We start from the raw sequence: 20491 nt of genomic DNA, 5'->3' as shown, positions 1-20491 counted from the left end.
GTAGTCAGTGCATTTCGAGTAACGCCCCAAAAGTACCTCTCGGGCTGGGTTATGAGGAGAAAAGCCCTCAGCTCAGCACTTAGGGTGAGAGGAGAGGGAGGCCACGCTGACACATACAGCACCTGCCTTTCCTGCCCTCTCTCAGGCCGGCAGGGACCGCTATGACATCACCAGCTCCCATACCAGCCTGTTTTACCACACAATCTCTCACCCTGTCACTTGTCTTACTAGTATCTCTCACTGCGCTTTGTTTCTCACGTGGTTGGACCATGTGGGCCTATATTTGGTGTATCCTGGTTATGTGAATTGGTCGACCCGTATGTAAGAGTTTTTGTCTGGCGAACAGGCACATGAACAGGCACACAGTGGCTTGAAGAGCTACGCCAAGCTATGTACTGTAGAGGTTGGGGACTGAATGCTAATTTCATGTTTTGCTGTAATCCTCTGATATTGACACTCCTGGGAGCTGCACTAAATACAAAATAATCTATTGCTGTGTGGATCCCATTCCAAATGCATGGCCAACTTAATTTGGAATTTTCCTCACTCCCTTCCCCCCCTCCCCCCCCCGAAGACAACTTCAAAGAAGTGCTAGCCTCTAGATAGGTTCCATCAGTATTGTAATGTGGCAGGAATATGAGCACTGCTGGTCGGATGAGATAGGAGAGCACCGTGTCTACCTCTGAGATGGAGAGCGAGATGACACGCGTGGCGTACTCCTTCACCGTTACGGCTCCCACTGCAGAGACCTATTTATTTCACATGTTAACCGGTTAGGCATGCTAAATGTGCACCGTGATTACAACAAGAAATAGGTTGACATACAATACTGTAGGTAAATCACCAGCCTCTGAGAGAAACAGGTAATCAGGGCTTCTGGTGGAATCATCACATGTCCATCATGGCATTTTGTGTAGAGACTACATGGATCATAGAGCTTAGTTTTCCTTACAGTTGTAGCTTATGTTATGGACAGACATTCTTGCTGTGCCGGCTTCACTATGATGCAGTGTATTTGTGATTTTATTTAAGAAGTCTTTATGGGTGTTTTTTTTTTCTCTCTCTCTTCCCCCGTCGAGTCTCGAGGGGCGTGTGGAGAAATGCAGAAACTCCCGAAGGGTTTCTGCTTAAAGATTTTTTTTGCCTAATTAAAAGAAACGCCGCCCGTCTCTCCACCGGCACAGTGAGTCTGAGTCTACCAAGAGCTCTAATTGAAACAGTTAACCCCAAAATCCTCATACATCTAGCAGTGAACCAGATGCTTTGATCAAAACACGCAGCTCACCTTCAGACGTCCTTAGACGTTTCTCTGTCCGTTACTCTCAGCCTCTTGCAGTGAAGACCAACATCGTCAAATACACCAATAATGGAATTGAGCTACAGAACAGTGAGTATAATGAGATTTATACTCACATATACAGTTGAAGTATGAAGTTTACATACTCCTTAGCCAAATACATTTAAACTCAGTTTTTCACAATTCCTGACATTTAATCCTAGTAAAAATTCCCTGTCTTAGGTCAGTTAGGATCACCACTTTATTTTAAGAGTGTGACATGTCAGAATAACAGTAGAGTGATTTATTTCAGCTTTTATTTCTTTCATCACATTCCCAGTGGGTCAGAAGTTTACATACACTCAATTAGTATTTGGTAGCATTGCCTTTAAATTGTTAAACTTGGGTCAAACGTTTTGGGTAGCCTTCCACAAGCCTCCCACAATAAGTTGGGTGTATTTTGGCCCATTCCTCCTGACAGAGCTGGTGTAACTGAGTCAGGTTTGTAGGCCTCCTTGCTCGCACATGGTTTTTCATTTCTGCCCACAAATTTTCTATAGGATTGAGGTCAGGGCTTTGTGATGGCCACTCCAATACCTTGACTTGATTGCCATTTTGCCACAACTTTGGAAGTATGCTTGGGGTCATTGTCCATTTGGAAGACCCATTTGCGACCAAGCTTTAACTTCCTGACTGTCTTGAGATGCTGCTTCAATTCATCCGCATAATTTTCCTGCCATCTATTTTGTGAAGTGCACCAGTCCCTCCCGCAGTAAAGCACCCCCACAACATGATGCTGCCCACCCCTGTGCTTCACAGGGTTTGGATGGTGTTCTTCGCTTGCAAGCCTCCCCCTTTCCTCCAAACATAACGATGGTCATTATGGCCAAACAGTTCTATTTTTGTTTCATCAGACCAGAAAAGTACGATCTTTGTCCCCATGTGCAGTTGCAAACTGTAGTCTGGCTTTTTTTCTGGCGGTTTTGGAGCAGTGGCTTCTTCCTTGCTGAGCGGCCTTTCAGGTTGTCAATAAAGATACTTGTATACCTGTTTCCTCCAGCATCTTCACAAGGTCCTTTGCTGCTCTTCTAGGATTGATTTGCACTTTTCGCACCAAAGTACATTAATCTCTAGGAGACAGAACGCGTCTCCTTCCTGAGCGGTATGACGGCTGCGTGATCCCATGGTGTTTATACTTGCGTACTATTGTTTGTACAGATGAATGTGGTACCTTCAGGCATTTGGAAATTGCTCCCAAGGATGCACCAGACTTGTGGAGGTCTGCAATTCTTTTTGAGGTCTTGGCTGATTTCTTTTGATTTCCCCATGATGTCAAGTAGAGGCACTGAGTTTGAAGGTAGGCCTTGAAATACATCCACGGGTACACCTCCAATTGACTCAAATGACGTCAATTAGCCTATCAGAAGCTTCTAAAGCCATGACATTTTCTGGAATTATCCACGCTGTTTAAGGGCACAGTCAACTTAGTGCATGTAAACTTCTGACCCACTGGAATTGTGATGCAGTGAATTATAAGTGACGTAATCTGTCTGTAAACAATTGTTGGAAAAATTACTTGTCATGCACAAAGTAGATGTCCTAACCGACTTGCCAAAGCTATAGTTTGTTAACAAGAAATGTGTGTTGTTGAAAAACTAGTTTTAATGACTCCAACCTAAGTGTATGTGAAGTTCTGACTTCAACTGTATATTATTACTGCTTCTTTATCTCTGGTTAATTTGCACTGTGAATTATTCTCCCTCTGAGGGATACACTAATTGACCCCAAGCTTTGAAAATATTAAAACATATTTTCTCAACATTGTATTGTTGCAGCAGTGGGGTTAAAGTTGCAGTGTTTCAAAATGAAAGCTAGGAGAGAAACACAGGACCGTGCTTTAGATGGCAGTAGTACCGTGACGACTACGAAAGGGGCCTACTACGGGACACGTGTTGTATGGATGACTTTAGACACAGGTTGTTGCAACAGTACTTCTCTTCTGTTGTCTAGACTGACAATTTCTCTGTCAATATCAATTATTCTCTCTGCTGAGGAAGTCATTTTAAAGGTCCTGATCTCACTTCCCCGGACAATTGTGAATGATTTTATCAGGAGTAATATAAAATATTTTTTGAAATCACAACTTGTAATGGCCTGGGGGTGAGAATCTCATTTTAACCACTGTAAGCAGTGTTGCCTGTGGCTTCACGGAGGAACGCCATTGAAAAATGAATTAAATGTGGCCGAATGCAGAGATAAATAATGCAGCCAGGGGGTGGAGTTGTGTGGAGCCTCCGAGCCAGCAGGTCTATTCTCTCCTTGATTAGCTGGGCTCAGACATGAACAGAAACCCAACGCGCTGCTCCCGCGCCTGGCGACAGCAGGCCAGCTACACCTGGACACACTAGCACTGCTTCTCAGAGGGGTTTACCAGTTCAACAGCCCCAGTCTCTAACTAAAGAGCACCAGAGACAAAGGGAAGCCTTACCACAAAACACAGCTCCCTTAAAAGTACAAACAAAACCCACGCGCACACTTAATACCCACACAGGTTGACTGTTATACTTTTTGTTTTTTTGTGGATGGCGTTTTGCTAACATTTTGTCAAAGCACTAATGTGGCAGTTCCAAAAAGAAGTCTGATGCTTTTACTCTTTGTCCTGAGATGGAAAGCCATCACGTTCGTTGCTAACATCCCGGTGGTGTGAGGCCAGGCAAGGCCTTGTCTGTTTTGTTCTTTACTGCGGTGCTCAATGGTCCTCTCTCTCCACAGGGCTCCTACTGGGCCATCGACACCAACCCAAAGGAAGACGCCTTGCCCACGCGGCCGAAGAAGAGGCCACGGTCCGGAGAGAGGGTAAGTCCTCCAGACAACACACCCTGATTCTTTGTCTTCATACAGTTGTAGATACCCTCACTTAACACATGCCATTATTTACATGCACTACATGACTAAAAGTATGTGGACACCTGCTCGTCGAACATCTCATTGCAAAATTATGGGCATTAATATGGAGTTGGTCCCCCCTTTGCTGCTATAACAGCCTCCACTCTTCTGGGAAGGCTTCCCATTAGATGTTCGAACATTGCTGCAGGGACTTGCTTCCATTCAGCCACAAGAGCATTAGTGAGGATAGGCATTGATGTTGGGAGATTAGGCTTGGCTTGCAGTCAGTGTTCCAATTCATCCCACAGGAGTTAGATGGGGTTGAGGTAAAGGCTCAGTGCAGGCCAGTCTAGTTCTTCCACATTGATCTCGACAAACCATTTCTGTATGGACCTTGCTTTGTGCATGGGGAATTGTCATGCTGAAACAGGAAAGGGCCTTCCCCAAACTGATTCCACGAATTTGGAAGCACAGAATCATCTAAAATGTCAATGTATGCTGTTATTAATTTCCCTTCACTGGAACTAAGGGGCGTAGCCCGAACCATGAAAAATGGCACCAGACCATTATTCCTCCTATGCATTGGGACAGGTAGCCTTCTCCTGGCGTCCGCCAGATTCAGCTGTCGCACTGCCAGATGGTGAAGCGTGATTCATCACTCCAGAGAACGCCTTTCCACTGCTCCAGAGTGCAATGGCGGCGAGCTTGACACCACTCCAGCCGGCTTTTGGCATTGCTCATGGTGATTTTAGGCTTGTGTGCGGCTGCACGGCCATGGAAACCCATTTCATGAAGCTCCCGATGAACAGTTCTTGTGCTGACGTTGCTTCCAGAAGCAGTTCGGAACTCAGTAGTGAGTGTTGCAACCGAGGACAGGCTTTTCCTTTTTTTTTTTCTTCGCGCTTCAGCGCTCGGCAGTTCTGTGAGCTTGTTGTGGCCTACCACTTCACGGCTGGGCCTACCGCTTCACAGTAACAGCACTTACAGTTGACATGGGCAGAAATGTAACAACGGTGCCACGTTGAGTCACTGAGCTCTCCAGTAAGGCCGTTCTACTGCCAATGTTTGTCTATGGAGATTGCATGTCTGTGTGCCTTTATTATTATTTATTTTTTTACACCTGTCAAGAACGGGTGTGGCTGAAATAGCCAGGTCCACATACTTTTGTGTGTGTATATACAATTATTTTTTTTAAAACATCAATTAATGTCCTCTGGCTGGTTATTCTGAGTGGGAGCGTTTGTCTTTTAATTATGCATGAGTCGTGTCCAGTGTAATAATACTGGTTTAGTCAACTGCCCAGATTGACCTGGCTCCGAGGCATCCATCCCTTCCTCCCTGGCTACTGCAGTCTGGCCTCCCCTGTGTGGCCCGCTATAGGCTACAAGAGACATGTGAGGCTTCGGTTGAAACACTGAGACGAAGACACAAAGACTCACAGCGGAAAGGCAAACCCACTCACTCCGTTAACCACCCACGTGTGTGTGTGTCTGTCTATATGTGTGCCTCCGTTTGTCTATCTGTGGTTGTAAGATAGGGAGAGGGATAGAGCAACGCACATTCCATTCTATGCGTGTGTGACACACGCTGTGTAAATGAGCTTAAATATAGTCATTGTTGTGTAATTCAAAAGCATGACAAATGCACAGTGTTCACTCTCTCTCAAGTTTGTACATGTATGTTGTGTTGGTAGGACACGTGCGTGCCATCCTCCCTTACAGTTTTGACTGGCTGCCTACAAGGCATCCCATTAAGTCCTCCGACATTAGAAATTGTGAAATCTCATTTATGTTTATCATGAATTAAAAATGGTATTGTTGCCAGCCAATCCTCTTACAGTAAGCAGTTTTGGGAGACAGGCGTGGTGGAGTTATCTCCCCCGACCGAGCGCCCGAGCCGTGCAGGGAGCAATGGGGGCTGTGCTCTTCTCTTCATCTCCTCTGGAAATATTTCAGATGTGACCTAAATAAAGGTGTTGCTCGTTTTTGTTTTCTAAATGGTCCTGGTGTATTTTCCATACTGGAGATCTGCATCCCTCCCTATTGCCTGGAAGGAAAACTAGCTTCCCAACAAACACGGCAACATGAGCGTTAGGACCTTTACCTCCGCCTATGGCTTGAGGTCCTGTATCATTCTGATAATTAGTTTAGAACGGTTGGTTTTTTTGTGCTCCTTTATTTGATAATTAGCTAAAAGAGTGATTTTTATTTTTGGTCTCCCTCCTCCAGGCTTCCACACCGTACAGTCTGGAGTCGGAGTCTTTGGGAATGGACTGTATGATCTCTGGAAGTGCCTCTCCAACGCTGGCAATCAACACTGTGACAAACAAGGTACCTTCCCAGCATGCACCTGCACACACTGCACCGCCCTGACCCTCCCTCCTTACACCCAACCACCCACAGCTTATTCCCCCCCTGAGAGTAGCACTCAACTGGGATAAACACACACACACACACATTTACAGATTCTTTCCAGTACATCTCACACTAACGCACAGCTGCAATGCAGCACAAGAAGCACTGTATACAAAAATACTGTAGTGGTGAGTATGCGAGCGGAGTTGAGCGGTCAGAAATCCCCCTTTGTTGCTCACAGAACGGTCAATGTCCTTATCCTCGGCTCCGCAAAAAAAAAAAAATGCTGCTCCAAATGTTCTCAAATTTGGGATTTAAAAAATAATTTCATAGTCACCCCATCAACCATTTGGTTTTGAAGTAGGCTATCATAACAATCGTCAACAATTCAACATGTTGTAGGGCAGGCAATTCAACAAGGACCTACCTGATGTGTTAAATTGAATTATTTTTTTTTTTCAATTGATAATCAGATACTTCAGTTGTAGCTGCGTCTCTGTGGCGCTCACATTTACAGTTGATGGACGGTTACAAACTTAGACTCCTCTTTTAACAATAGCCTGTATAGAAATCCAAACGTCTCCGTTGCTGCTGCATCGCCTCATTCGTTGTCTTGCCGTCAATAACACAGGCCGTGTGACCTATTTCTCCGTCGACTCACATCAACATCTCTGCGCATTAGTGGTGGGTTAGGCTAAATAAATACAACGCCAGGCCCTGATTTTTATTTTTTAAAGAACTGTGATGAAGGAAATGAAGCAAAATGCTGGGCAGAGCATGCCCAGAGCTCGTGGCTGACTGGTACCGGAGCAAAATTGGAGTGGGGGAGAAGGTCGAGCCAACATTTTTTTTAAATCCGCTCCAGCCAAATTAGGCACGCTCCTCTCCAGCTTCATTCCACACACACACACACACACACACACACACGCACACGCACACGCACACAGCACCACATCTAGGGATTACTCGTACTGTGCGATACAGTATCGATACTTGGCCGTTCTGCAATATGATCGACACCACTACACACAGACTTTGCAATGTGATACTCTACACACAAGGGTTGGGGCTCAATTCAGGAAGTACACTGACATTTCTCATTTCCATGAAGAAAATGTCCAATTGGAATTTGGTTTACTTGTTGAGGAGAAATGGAACTGACCCCCAACCCCTTTGCCGACACACCTGGAAGTTGATGCCCAGTCCTCTGTCCTTCAGGTGTGGTTGGGGACATTACCCTCTCTGCTGCAGGGGTGTGTGTGTGTGGGTGGGGCCGATACTGCAGAGAGGGGGAGAAACCACAGGGACTGCAAGCTGTTGGCTCTGAGTGTGCTGTTCACTCTGATATTGAAATAGGCTTTTTAACCTTAAGCCCTCTCCTCTGGGCCCAGTGGGGGCAGCTCTCTGGAGTACTTTTTAAAAAGCCTGCAAGTCGCTTATTCATTTACTGCAGCAGGCATAAAAAAAGACTGGGTTTAATGTAAACGGGTGGGAGGCGCTGGTAGGTGTGGTGGGATGTGCAGTGTGTGTGTGTGTGTGTGTGTGTAAGTAAAATCAGTGTGCAGTTAGAGTCTTGTTTGTGTGAGTGGCTGCCCGTTGTCTTGGGGGGGGGGGCACTGTAAACCCACACAAACCCACATGTCTGTCTTTCCTCCTCTCATCTCAACAAATAAGCACTTGTCATTGATTTGCCGGGGTTTCAAACCTCAGTTGGGCATTTTAACACGGACGTCCTCCACGGCATAACAACAGCCGTTAAGATTTCACACATGCTAAGAATCATGAGCAGGAAAACCAATCTTGTGAACATGCTCGCTCCAGGCAAGGTTACAGCAGGGCTGTGTGTGTGTGAGGATGTTATTATGTGTCTTTTTGTTCTCCTGCTTGTAACTGCTGCTATGCGAAGATCAAGTGGATAGGAGAAGTAGCAGCAGCAGATCGGAGCCCTGCTCTTGCCAGGGAGCTGGTTTCTCATTGTAGTACACTGTAAATACACAACTGGCCACGCCTCTTTCAGTGCACTGTGCCAAACCACAGGAATTCTCTCGCTCGCTCTCTCTCAAATTCCCGCCTTCTCTGAGAGGTCAGTGTGAGGTTGTCAGGGCTACAGAACCAGCGATAGATACCACTATCCCGCAGACATTTCTCAAGTTAGCCCTCTTCCTCTCGCTCTCGTTCCCTCTGAAACAAACGCACATCGTTTCTCTGTTCTGAGGTAGCCGTTTGTAGTGGCGTGAAGGAGACGGAAGTCGGGCACTAGTGTGATAAAGGAAGGGGGATTGTAGGAAGACGTGTGTTTACTGAGGAAACGTCTGGCCCTGTGCTTTGCTTCTCTCCCTCTTAAATCCCCTGAAGAGGGATTCTGCAGAACACTGGCTGGCATTGTCAGCGACACCTGGGTGAATCTCGCTTTGATTTCATAATCCGTGTCTCATGCTCCAGATTAGACTCTCATGTAAAAGACACCCCTGGCTTTTTACCTAATTCATGGCTAAGAATATCACACACTGACTCGCTACCACCAAACACGCATCAGGAGTTATTGTTGAGGGAGTTGCTGCGTGTGCGCTGCGCACATGGGGGGGCTGGGGAGCTGTGTTGAGGCTGTGTGTGGGGGGGGGTGAGCTGTGTGTGTGGGGGGGTGAGCTGTGTGTGTGGGGGGGTGAGCTGTGTGTGTGGGGGGGGTGAGCTGTGTGTGTGGGGGGGTGAGCTGTGTGTGTGGGGGGTGAGCTGTGTGTGTGGTGGGGGTGAGCTGTGTGTGTGTGTGGGGGGGTGAGCTGTGTGTGTGTGTGGGGGGAGGTGGTGTGTGTGGGGGGAGGTGAGCTGTGTGTGTGTGTGGGGGAGGTGAGCTGTGTGTGTGTGTGGGGAGGTGAGCTGTGTGTGTGTGTGGGGGGAGGTGAGCTGTGTGTGTGTGTGGGGGGGAGGTGAGCTGTGTGTGTGTGTGTGGGGGGGAGGTGAGCTGTGTGTGTGTGTGTGGGGGGAGGTGAGCTGTGTGTGTGTGTGTGTGGGGGGAGGTGAGCTGTGTGTGTGTGTGTGTGGGGGGAGGTGAGCTGTGTGTGTGTGTGTGGGGGAGGTGAGCTGTGTGTGTGTGTGTGTGGGGGGAGGTGAGCTGTGTGTGTGTGTGTGTGGGGGAGGTGAGCTGTGTGTGTGTGTGTGGGGGGAGGTGAGCTGTGTGTGTGTGTGTGTGGGGGAGGTGAGCTGTGTGTGTGTGTGTGTGTGGGGGGAGGTGAGCTGTGTGTGTGTGTGTGTGGGGGAGGTGAGCTGTGTGTGTGTGTGTGTGGGGGGAGGTGAGCTGTGTGTGTGTGTGTGTGTGGGGGAGGTGAGCTGTGTGTGTGTGTGTGTGGGGAGGTGAGCTGTGTGTGTGTGTGGGGGGAGGTGAGCTGTGTGTGTGTGTGTGTGTGGGGAGGTGAGCTGTGTGTGTGTGTGGGGGGAGGTGAGCTGTGTGTGTGTGTGGGGGGAGGTGAGCTGTGTGTGTGTGGGGGGAGGGTGTGTGTGTGTGTGTGGGGGAGGTGAGCTGTGTGTGTGTGTGTGGGGGAGGTGAGCTGTGTGTGTGTGGGGGGAGGTGAGTGTGTGTGTGTGTGGGGGGAGGTGAGCTGTGTGTGTGTGTGTGTGGGGGGAGGTGAGCTGTGTGTGTGTGTGTGGGGGAGGTGAGCTGTGTGTGTGTGTGTGTGTGGGGGAGGTGAGCTGTGTGTGTGTGTGTGTGGGGGAGGTGAGCTGTGTGTGTGTGTGTGGGGGAGGTGAGCTGTGTGTGTGTGTGTGGGGGAGGTGAGCTGTGTGTGTGTGTGTGGGGGAGGTGAGCTGTGTGTGTGTGTGTGGGGGAGGTGAGCTGTGTGTGTGTGTGTGGGGGAGGTGAGCTGTGTGTGTGTGTGGGGGAGGTGAGCTGTGTGTGTGTGTGTGGGGGAGGTGAGCTGTGTGTGTGTGTGGGGGGAGGTGAGCTGTGTGTGTGTGGGGGAGGTGAGCTGTGTGTGTGGGGGAGGTGAGCTGTGTGTGTGTGTGTGGGGGGAGGTGAGCTGTGTGTGTGTGGGGGAGGTGAGCTGTGTGTGTGTGGGGGGAGGTGAGCTGTGTGGGGGGGAGGTGAGCTGTGTGTGGGGGGGAGGTGAGCTGTGTGTGGGGGGAGGTGAGCTGTGTGTGTGGGGGAGGAGGTGAGCTGTGTGTGGGGAGGTGAGCTGTGTGGGGGGTGAGCTGTGTGTGTGTGTGTGGGGGAGGTGAGCTGTGTGTGTGTGTGGGGGAGGTGAGCTGTGTGTGTGTGTGGGGGGAGGTGAGCTGTGTCTGTGTGGGGGGGAGGTGAGCTGTGTCTGTGTGGGGGGAGGTGAGCTGTGTCTGTGTGTGGGGGGGAGGTGAGCTGTGTCTGTGTGTGGGGGGGAGGTGAGCTGTGTCTGTGTGTGGGGGGAGGTGAGCTGTGTCTGTGTGTGGGGGGGGGGTGAGCTGTGTGTGTGGTGGGGGGGGTGAGCTGTGTGTGTGTGGGGGAGGTGAGCTGTGTGTGTGTGGGGGAGGTGAGCTGTGTGTGTGTGGGGGAGGTGAGCTGTGTGTGTGTGTGGGGGGGGAGGTGAGCTGTGTGTGGGGGAGGTGAGCTGTGTGTGTGTGGGGGGAGGTGAGCTGTGTGTGTGTGGGGGGAGGTGAGCTGTGTGTGTGGGGGGGTGAGGTGTGTGGGGGGGTGTGAGCTGTGTGTGTGTGGGGGGTGAGCTGTGTGTGGGGGGGAGGAGAGCTGTGGGGGGGAGGTGAGCTGTGTGTGTGTGTGGGGAGGTGAGCTGTGTGTGTGGGGGAGGTGAGCTGTGTGTGTGGGGGGGAGGTGAGCTGTGTGTGTGGGGGGGAAGGTGAGCTGTGTGTGGGGGGAGGTGAGCTGTGTGTGGGGGGGAGGTGAGCTGTGTGTGGGGGGGAGGTGAGCTGTGTGGGGGGGGAGGTGAGCTGTGTGTGTGTGTGTGGGGGGAGGTGAGCTGTGTGTGTGTGTGGGGGAGGTGAGCTGTGTGTGTGGGGGGAGGTGAGCTGTGTGTGTGTGTGTGTGGGGGGAGGTGAGCTGTGTGTGTGTGTGTGTGGGGGAGGTGAGCTGTGTGTGTGTGTGTGTGTGGGGGGAGGTGAGCTGTGTGTGTGTGTGTGGGGGAGGTGAGCTGTGTGTGTGTGTGTGGGGGGAGGTGAGCTGTGTGTGTGTGTGTGGGGGAGGTGAGCTGTGTGTGTGTGTGTGGGGGGGAGGTGAGCTGTGTGTGTGTGTGGGGGAGGTGAGCTGTGTGGGGGTGGTGTGTGTGTGGGGGGGAGGTGAGCTGTGTGTGTGTGTGTGGGGGAGGTGAGCTGTGTGTGTGTGTGGGGGGGAGGTGAGCTGTGTGTGTGTGTGGGGGGAGGTGAGCTGTGTGTGTGTGTGTGGGGGAGGTGAGCTGTGTGTGTGTGGGGGGAGGTGAGCTGTGTGTGTGTGTGGGGGGAGGTGAGCTGTGTGTGTGGGGGGTGAGCTGTGTGTGTGGGGGGGGTGAGCTGTGTGTGTGGGGGGGAGGTGAGCTGTGTGTGTGGGGGGGTGAGCTGTGTGTGTGTGGGGGGAGGTGAGCTGTGTGTGTGGGGGAGGAGGTGAGCTGTGTGTGTGGGGGGAGGAGGTGAGCTGTGTGTGGGGGGGGGTGAGCTGTGTGTGTGTGTGTGGGGGGAGGTGAGCTGTGTGTGTGTGTGGGGGGAGGTGAGCTGTGTGTGTGTGTGTGTGGGGGAGGTGAGCTGTGTGTGTGTGGGGGGAGGTGAGCTGTGTGTGTGTGGGGGGGTGAGCTGTGTGTGTGTGTGTGGGGAGGTGAGCTGTGTGTGTGTGGGGGAGGTGAGCTGTGTGTGTGGTGGGGGAGGTGAGCTGTGTGTGTGTGGGGGGAGGTGAGCTGTGTGTGTGTGGGGGAGGTGAGCTGTGTGTGTGTGGGGGGGGAGGTGAGCTGTGTGTGTGTGGGGGGAGGTGAGCTGTGTGTGTGTGGGGGGGAGGTGAGCTGTGTGTGTGTGGGGGGAGGTGAGCTGTGTGTGTGTGGGGGGGAGGTGAGCTGTGTGTGTGGGGGGGAGGTGAGCTGTGTGTGTGTGGGGGTGAGCTGTGTGTGTGTGGGGGGTGAGCTGTGTGTGTGGGGGGAGGAGAGCTGTGGGGGGAGGTGAGCTGTGTGTGTGTGTGGGGAGGTGAGCTGTGTGTGTGGGGGAAGGTGAGCTGTGTGTGTGGGGGGGGAGGTGAGCTGTGTGTGGGGGGAGGTGAGGTGTGTGTGTGTGTGGGGGGAGGTGAGCTGTGTGTGTGTGGGGGGAGGTGAGCTGTGTGTGTGTGGGGGGAGGTGAGCTGTGTGTGTGTGTGGGGGGAGGTGAGCTGTGTGTGTGTGTGTGGGGGGAGGTGAGCTGTGTGTGTGTGTGGGGGAGGTGAGCTGTGTGTGTGTGTGGGGGGAGGTGAGCTGTGTGTGTGTGTGGGGGAGGTGAGCTGTGTGTGTGTGTGGGGGGAGGTGAGCTGTGTGTGTGTGGGGGGAGGTGAGCTGTGTGTGTGTGGGGGGAGGTGAGCTGTGTGTGTGTGTGGGGGGAGGTGAGCTGTGTGTGTGTGGGGGAGGTGAGCTGTGTGTGTGTGTGGGGGGAGGTGAGCTGTGTGTGTGTGTGGGGGGAGGTGAGCTGTGTGTGTGTGTGGGGGAGGTGAGCTGTGTGTGTGTGTGTGTGGGGGGAGGTGAGCTGTGTGTGTGTGTGTGGGGGGGAGGTGAGCTGTGTGTGTGTGTGTGGGGGGAGGTGAGCTGTGTGTGTGTGTGGGGGAGGTGAGCTGTGTGTGTGTGTGTGGGGGAGGAGGTGAGCTGTGTGTGTTGTGTGGGGGGGAGGTGAGCTGTGTGTGTGTGGGGGGAGGTGAGCTGTGTGTGTGCTGTGTGTGGGGAGGAGGTGAGCTGTGTGTGTGGGGGGAGGTGAGCTGTGTGTGTGGGGGAGGTGAGCTGTGTGTGGGGGAGGTGAGCTGTGTGTGTGGGGGGGAGGTGAGCTGTGTGGGGGGGTGAGCTGTGTGTGTGTGGGGGGAGGTGAGCTGTGTGTGTGTGTGGGGGAGGTGAGCTGTGTCTGTGTGTGTGGGGGGTGAGCTGTGTGTGTGTGTGGGGGGGTGAGCTGTGTGTGTGGGGGGAGGTGAGCTGTGTGTGTGTGGGGGGGAGGTGAGCTGTGTCTGTGTGTGGGGGGGAGGTGAGCTGTGTCTGTGTGTGTGGGGGGGTGAGCTGTGTGTGTGTGTGGGGGTGAGCTGTGTGTGTGTGTGGGGGAGGTGAGCTGTGTGTGTGTGTGGGGGGGAGGTGAGCTGTGTGTGGGGGGGAGGTGAGCTGTGTGTGTGGGGGGGGGAGGTGAGCTGTGTGTGTGTGTGGGGGGGTGAGGTGTGTGTGTGTGGGGGGGTGAGCTGTGTGTGTGTGGGGGGTGTGAGCTGTGTGTGTGTGGGGGGGGTGAGCTGTGTGTGTGGGGGGGAGGAGAGCTGTGGGGGGGGAGGTGAGCTGTGTGTGTGTGTGTGTGTGTGGGGAGGTGAGCTGTGTGTGTGGGGGGAAGGTGAGCTGTGTGTGTGGGGGGAAGGTGAGCTGTGTGTGTGGGGGGGAGGTGAGCTGTGTGTGGGGGGGAGGTGAGCTGTGTGTGTGTGGGGGGGGGGAGGTAAGCTGTGTGTGTGTGTGTGTGTGTGTGGGGGGGGGAGGTGAGCTGTGTGTGTGTGTGGGGGGTTAGCTGTGGGGAGTGAGCTTTGTGTGTGTGTCTGGGGGGTGAGCTGTGTGTGTGTGGGGGGGAGGTTGAGCTGTGTGTGTGTGTGTGTGTGTGTGTGGGGGGGGTTGACCTGTGTGTGTGGGGGGGTTGAGCTGTGTGTGTGTGTGTGGGGGTTGAGCTGTGTGTGTGTGTGTGGGGGTTGAGCTGTGTGTGTGTGGGGGGTGAGCTGTGTGTGTGTGGGGGGTGAGCTGTGTGTGTGTGGGGGTGAGCTGTGTGTGTGTGGGGGGGTGAGCTCTGTGTGTGTGTGTGTGGGGTGAGCTGTGTGTGTGTGTGGGGGGGTGAGCTTTGTGTGTGTGTGTGTGTGTGGGGGTGGTGAGCTTTGTATGTGTGGGGGGGTAGTGAGCTTTGTGTGTGTGTGGGGGTGGTGAGCTTTGTGTGTGTGGGGGGTAGTGAGCTTTGTGTGTGTGGGGGTAGTGAGCTTTGTGTGTGTGGGGGGTAGTGAGCTTTGTGTGTGTGGGGGGTGAGGTGTGTGTGTGTGTGTGTGGGGGGTGAGGTGTGTGTGTGTGTGTGTGGGGGGTGAGGTGTGTGTGTGTGTGTGTGTGTGTGGGGTGTGTGTGTGTGTGTGGGGGGTGTGAGGTGTGTGTGTGTGGGGGTGTGAGGTGTGTGTGTGTGGGGTGTGAGGTGTGGGGGTGTGAGGTTTGTGTGTGTGTGTGTGGGGGGTGAGCTGTGTGTGTGGGGGGTGAGCTTTGTGTGTGTGGGGGGTGAGCTGTGTGTGTGGGGGGGGTGAGCTGTGTGTGTGTGGGGGGGTGAGCTGTGTGTGTGTGTGTGGGGGGGTGAGGTGTGTGAGCTGTGTGTGTGTGTGGGGGTGAGGTGTGTGAGCTGTGTGTGTGTGGGGGGGTGAGCTGTGTGTGTGTGTGTGGGGGGGTGAGCTGTGTGTGTGTGTGTGTGTGTGGGGGTGAGCTGTGTGTGTGTGTGGTGGGGTGAGCTGTGTGTGTGTGTGTGTGTGGGGGGGTGAGCTGTGTGTGTGTGTGTGAGCTGTGTGTGTGAGCTGTGTGTGTGTGGGGGGGTGAGCTGTCTGTGTGTGTGTGGGGGGTGAGCTGTGTGTGTGTGTGTGGGGGGGGGTGAGCTGTGTGTGGGGGTGAGGTCTGTGTGTGTGTGTGGGGGTGAGCTGTGTGGGGGGGTGAGGTCTGTGTGTGTGGGGGGGTGAGGTCTGTGTGTGTGGGGGGTAAGCTGTGTGGGTGTGTGTGTGTGTGGGGGGATGTGTGTGGGGGGAAGTGTGTGTGTGGGGGTGTGTGTGTGGAGGGGTGAGCTGTGTGTGGAGGGGTGAGCTGTGTGTGGGGGGGTGAGCTGTGTGTGTGTGTGGGGGGGTGAGCTGGGTGTGTGTGTGGAGGGGTGAGCTGTGTGTGGGGGGGTGAGATGTGTGTGTGTGTGGGGGGGTGAGCTGTGTGTGTGGGGGTGTGTGTGTGGGGGGTGAGCTGTGTGTGGGGGGGTGACCTGTGTGTGGGGGGGTGACCTGTGTGTGTGGGGGGGTGAGCTGTGTGTGTGGGGGGTGAGCTGTGTGTGTGGGGGGGTGAGCTCTGTGTGTGTGTGGGGGGTGAGCTGTGTGTATGTGTGGGGGGGTGAGCTGTGTGTGTGTGGGGGTGAGCTCTGTGTGTGTGTGGGGGGTGAGCTCTGTGTGTGTGGGGGGGTGAGCTCTGTGTGTGTGTGGGGGGGGGTGAGCTGTGTGTGTGTGGGGGGGTGAGCTGTGTGTGTGTGGGGTGAGGTGTGTGTGTGTGGGGGTGAGGTGTGTGTGTGTGGGGGTGAGGTGTGTGTGTGTGTGGGGGGGTGAGGTGTGTGTGTGTGTGTGTGTGGGGGTGAGGTGTGTGTGGGGGGTGAGTTGTGTGTGTGTGTGTGTGTGTGGGGGGGGTGAGGTGTGTGTGTGTGTGTGTGTGGTGGGGGTGAGCTGTGTGTGGGGGGGGTGAGCTGTGTGTGTGGGGGGTGAGCTGTGTGTGTGTGTGGGGGGTTGGCTGTGTGGGAGGTGAGCTGGTGGGGTGTGTGTGGGGGGTGAGCTGGGTGGGGTGTGGGGGGGGTGAGTGCTGTGTGGGTGAGCTGTGAGGTGGGCTGTATGTGTGTGTTTGTGGGGGGGGGAGGTGTGTGTGTGTGGGGGGGGAGCAGTGCATGTGTCTGAGAGACATGATGACATTGAGTGTTGGTCTGTGACTGTGTGGGGTACATGCTCAAGTGGGCGTCTTGACTCCCTGGTCTCTAGGGTCTGTTTAAACCCACAGAGCAGTGATGTTTGGAAATCATCACACTTTATGGATGAGGAGAGTAAAAATAGATTTATGGCGAGCAGCTTAAGGCTAAAAGCCTCTTTTATGACTTCATTACACATACCATTTATATTTCTGCAGCGTACTGAGTTTGATCAGCATTGTAGTGCTGATTCTCAGACGTGCCTAAGCCCTCAGTCTTAGCCGCTCATTGAGTTCCCCATTCACGCTAATGAACACTGGAGCCCAGCCCACACTGAGTGGTGGAAGGCTAGAGTCGACTAATGAGCTTCTCTTGCATCCCCTTCCCCCACCCCACACACACACAATACAATACAATACAATGCTGAATTCAATGCTCTCTCTTCTGACTGTTGTCATTAAAGCACAACATTTGTGTCATTCTCTAGCTGAGAAATTGAGAGCTTAGAATGACAGACAGATCAAACTGAGTTAAGAGGTGTCTGTGCTCAGACTGGCAACATAACAATAAGGACAACAGCTCGATCTGGGTTTGAATGTTATTTGTTTTCTTTCATAATAGATAATACGTACTTTGAGCGTTTGGTTTGATTCCGCTTTCCTGGTTTGAGATTTGCTGGGTTTTCACTTTTGACTTCCATTGTGCCCGTCATGCTCAATCACGCACAAGTACTGGAGGGCAGTCAGGCCTGGACTTCCCTCTGGCCTCAGAAAGGAAAGCAGCCATGTCCTGCTGTTGTCTGTTAGACAGAGGGAGCTATAGAGAGGGGAGGGCGCAGGCAGGGCCACAGACACTCGGCCCAAGGGCTGCATGTCTCATTGTGCAGAGCACAGAGCCCAGCCTTGTTCCACTCAGCCTGATGAGCAGGCAGCCCCGACCGGCCACTGGGCAAGACTCAGATTCATCACCAGCACCATCCAGGCTGAGGCTGCCAAGATCTGCATGGTCTGTCACACCAGTGTTTCCCCAAGGATTTTTTTCAGCTGCGGTGGTGTAGTTAGTGGGGGGAGGGTTTAGAGGCCTTCTTGGATGCAGAGACACAATGTTGCTATTTCTAAGGCAAATTTCCTGCAATTCGACACATTTTGCCATGGCTTATGCCTTGTTCTTATAATGTTTGAGTCACTCAGATAGCATAGAAAAATCTATGGGGCCCCATGCCATTTTTGGAATTTCTGATACTCTGTGACTCTTTGTTTTTATTTTGGTGATTGTTAGTTCTCAAAGATCTTATTTACAAAAGTGTGTGTGTGTGTGTGTGTGTGTGTGTGTGTGTGTGTGTGTGTGTGTGTGTGTGTGTGTGTTCATTATCTTTTCTACATACTTTATCTGTTTTAGTCGTTTACGTTTTCACTGAAAACATTATACCAACCCAAGTTTAGTATTTTTTTTATTGTAAAAAATGTTGCGGTGGTGGCCACAATGTGTATGAGAAGAAACCCTGCACACACACCAGCTAGCAGCATCCCACATAGCTGCCATTCCACACAATGGAAAAAACTGAACGCAACAGCTATTCTCTCCGGATCTCATTATATTCATTACCAGATTGTTTCTACCACCAATGCTACTTATTTGCGGTCTGTTGTGTTATGCCACAATACACTTTTTTCCCCTTAGCGAAACCTTTTTCAGATGATGATAATAAAGTGTTTAAGTGCTCTGGCTGCTTGCGTTGCTGTATTGAAAGGTCATGGTCTCGGTTGCGTTGAAGACCTTTGTTGGCTGTCCCAAACCGATTTGCGCACTGTGAGCAGATGGGTCTGACACAGCCAGTAGTGTGACCTTTAGTGAAGAAGGGGGCGGTCCCACTTTACCTACCCAGAGAGAAGAGCCTTTACCTGGACACTCATTCAGAAGGGCCCCCTGGGGCTCTGCTCTGCTGGCTGTGTAGCCTCAGTAAAGGTGTTCCAGGCCAGCCACCATCTCGGTTCAGAGAAAGCACTCTGCAGTAATGACAAGTGATAACATCCAGTACACAAAAGCTTTACGCGCACACAGGTATCGAATTCCTAGACACACAAGCCAAATTCAGTTTGTTACGGAGCCAAACTGATTTGCATGCATTTTTACCATCAGAATGATAATGATTTTAGATGGCATGCAGTCATTGCATAAAAACCCTGTTGGTGGATCTCCAGGATGTGTGATGTGTGATATGCAAGAAAAGCTAATGCAGTGCCTTCATCTTATTTCAGGTGGCATTATACAACCCAGATCAGGATGGGAGTGACAGCCCAAGAAGCAGCCTTAACAACAGCCTGTCTGACCAGAGTCTGGCCTCAGTCAATCTTAACAGTGTTACCAACGTGCACAGCTACACACCGGTAAGACGTTGCACTGCAACCTCTAACCACATTGCAACAGCTCTACACACTTCTCAGACCAAGCACCGCAAACGACTACAAGATTCCAGCTAGATACAATTTAGACCATGTGCAGTGCATTCCGAAAGTATTCAGACCCCTTGACTTTATCCATATTTTGTTACGTTACACCCTTATTCTAAAATGGATTAAATAATTTTTGTTCCTTCATCAATCTACATAAAATACCTCATAATGACAAAGTGAAAACAGATTTACATTTAATTTTATTTGCACATTTTTAAAAAAACAAAAAAAATACCTTATTTACGTAAGAATTCAGACCCTTTGCTATGAGACTCGAAATTGAGCTCAAGTGCATCCTGTTTCCATTGATCATCCTTAATGTTTCTACAACTTGATTGTAGTCCACCTGGGGTAAATTCAATTGATTGGACATGATTTGGAAAGGCACACACCTGTCTATATAAGGTCCCACAGTTGACAGTGCTTGTCAGAGTAAAAACCAAGCCATGAGGTCAAAGGAATTGTCCTTTGAGCTCCGTAACAGGATTTCGTTAAAGCACAGATCTGGGGAAGGGTACCAAAACATTTCTACAGCATTGAAGGTCCCCAAGAACACAGTGGCCTCCATTCTTAAATGGAAGATGTTTGTAACCACCAAGACTCTTCCTAGAGCTCGCCTCCCGGCCAAACTGAGCAATCGGGGGAGTAGTGCCTTGGTCAGGGAGGTGACCAAGAACCTGATGGTCACTCTGACAGAGCTCCAGAGTTCCTCTGTGGAGATGGGAGAACCTTCCAGAATGACAACCATCTCTGCAGCACTCCACCAATCAGACATTTATGGTAGAGTGGTCAGACGGAAGCCACTCCTCAGTAAAAGGCACATGAGAACCAGCTTGGAGTTTTCCAAAAGGCACCTACATTTTCTCAGACCATGAGAAACAACATTCCCTGGTCTGATCTTTGGCCTGAATGCCAAGCATGACGTCTGGGGGGGAAACCTTGCGCCATCCCTATGGTGAAGCATGGTGGTGGCAGCATCATACTGTGGGAATGTTTTTCAGCGACAGGGACTGGGAGACTACTCAGGATCGAGGGGAAAGCTGAACGGAGCAAAGTACAGAGATCCTTGATGAAAACCTGCTCCAGAGCTGGGGCGAATATTCACCTTCCAACAGGACAACGACCCTAAGCACACAGCCAAGACAACGCAGGAGTGGCTTTGGGACAAGTCTCTGAATGTCCTTGAGTGGCCCAGCCAGAGCCCGGACTTGAACTTGATCGAACATCTCTGGAGAGACCTGAAAATAGCTGTGCAGCAATGCTCCCAATCCCTTCCTGACAGAACTTGAGAGGATCTGCAGAGAAGAATGGGAGAAACTTCCAAAATACAGGTATGCCAAGCTTGTTGTGTCATCCCCAAGACGACATGTGGCTGTAATCGCTGCCAAAGGTACAAGCATTTCGCTACTTGCATTAACATCTGCTAACCATGTGTATGTGACAATAAAACTAGATTTGATGTGCTTCAACAAAGTACTGAGTAAAGGGTCTAAATGCTTATGTAAATGTGATATTTCAGTTTTTATTTTTTTTATAAATAATTGATCCAACCTGCAGAGCTTGAGAGGATCTGTAGAGAAGAATGGGAGAAACTCCCCAAATACAGGTGTGCCAAGCTTGTAGCATCATACCCAAGAAGACTTGAGGCTGTAATCACTGCCAAAGGTGCTGCAACAAAGTACTGAGTAAAGGGTCTGAATACTTATGTAAATGTGACGGTTGCAAAAAAA

At 51.7% G+C, this 20491-nt stretch overlaps 1 protein-coding gene across 1 annotated transcript in view; it reads left to right on the top strand.

Moving 5' to 3' along the window:
* The window catches only part of LOC106582813 (forkhead box protein J3), a 90335-nt gene that overhangs the window by 57316 nt on the left and 12528 nt on the right, over positions 1 to 20491 (top strand). The window contains exons 4-6 of the mRNA XM_014166268.2: positions 4049 to 4132; positions 6391 to 6492; positions 18567 to 18695. Coding sequence (XP_014021743.1) covers positions 4049 to 4132; positions 6391 to 6492; positions 18567 to 18695 — 315 coding nt within the window. The remainder of the gene's footprint in view (positions 1 to 4048; positions 4133 to 6390; positions 6493 to 18566; positions 18696 to 20491) is intronic.

The sequence above is a fragment of the Salmo salar genome, chromosome ssa22 (genome assembly GCF_905237065.1).
Source record: "Salmo salar chromosome ssa22, Ssal_v3.1, whole genome shotgun sequence".
In the NCBI taxonomy this organism is placed as follows: Eukaryota; Metazoa; Chordata; class Actinopteri; order Salmoniformes; family Salmonidae; genus Salmo; species Salmo salar.
This window is presented reverse-complemented; position numbering and strand designations above follow the sequence as displayed.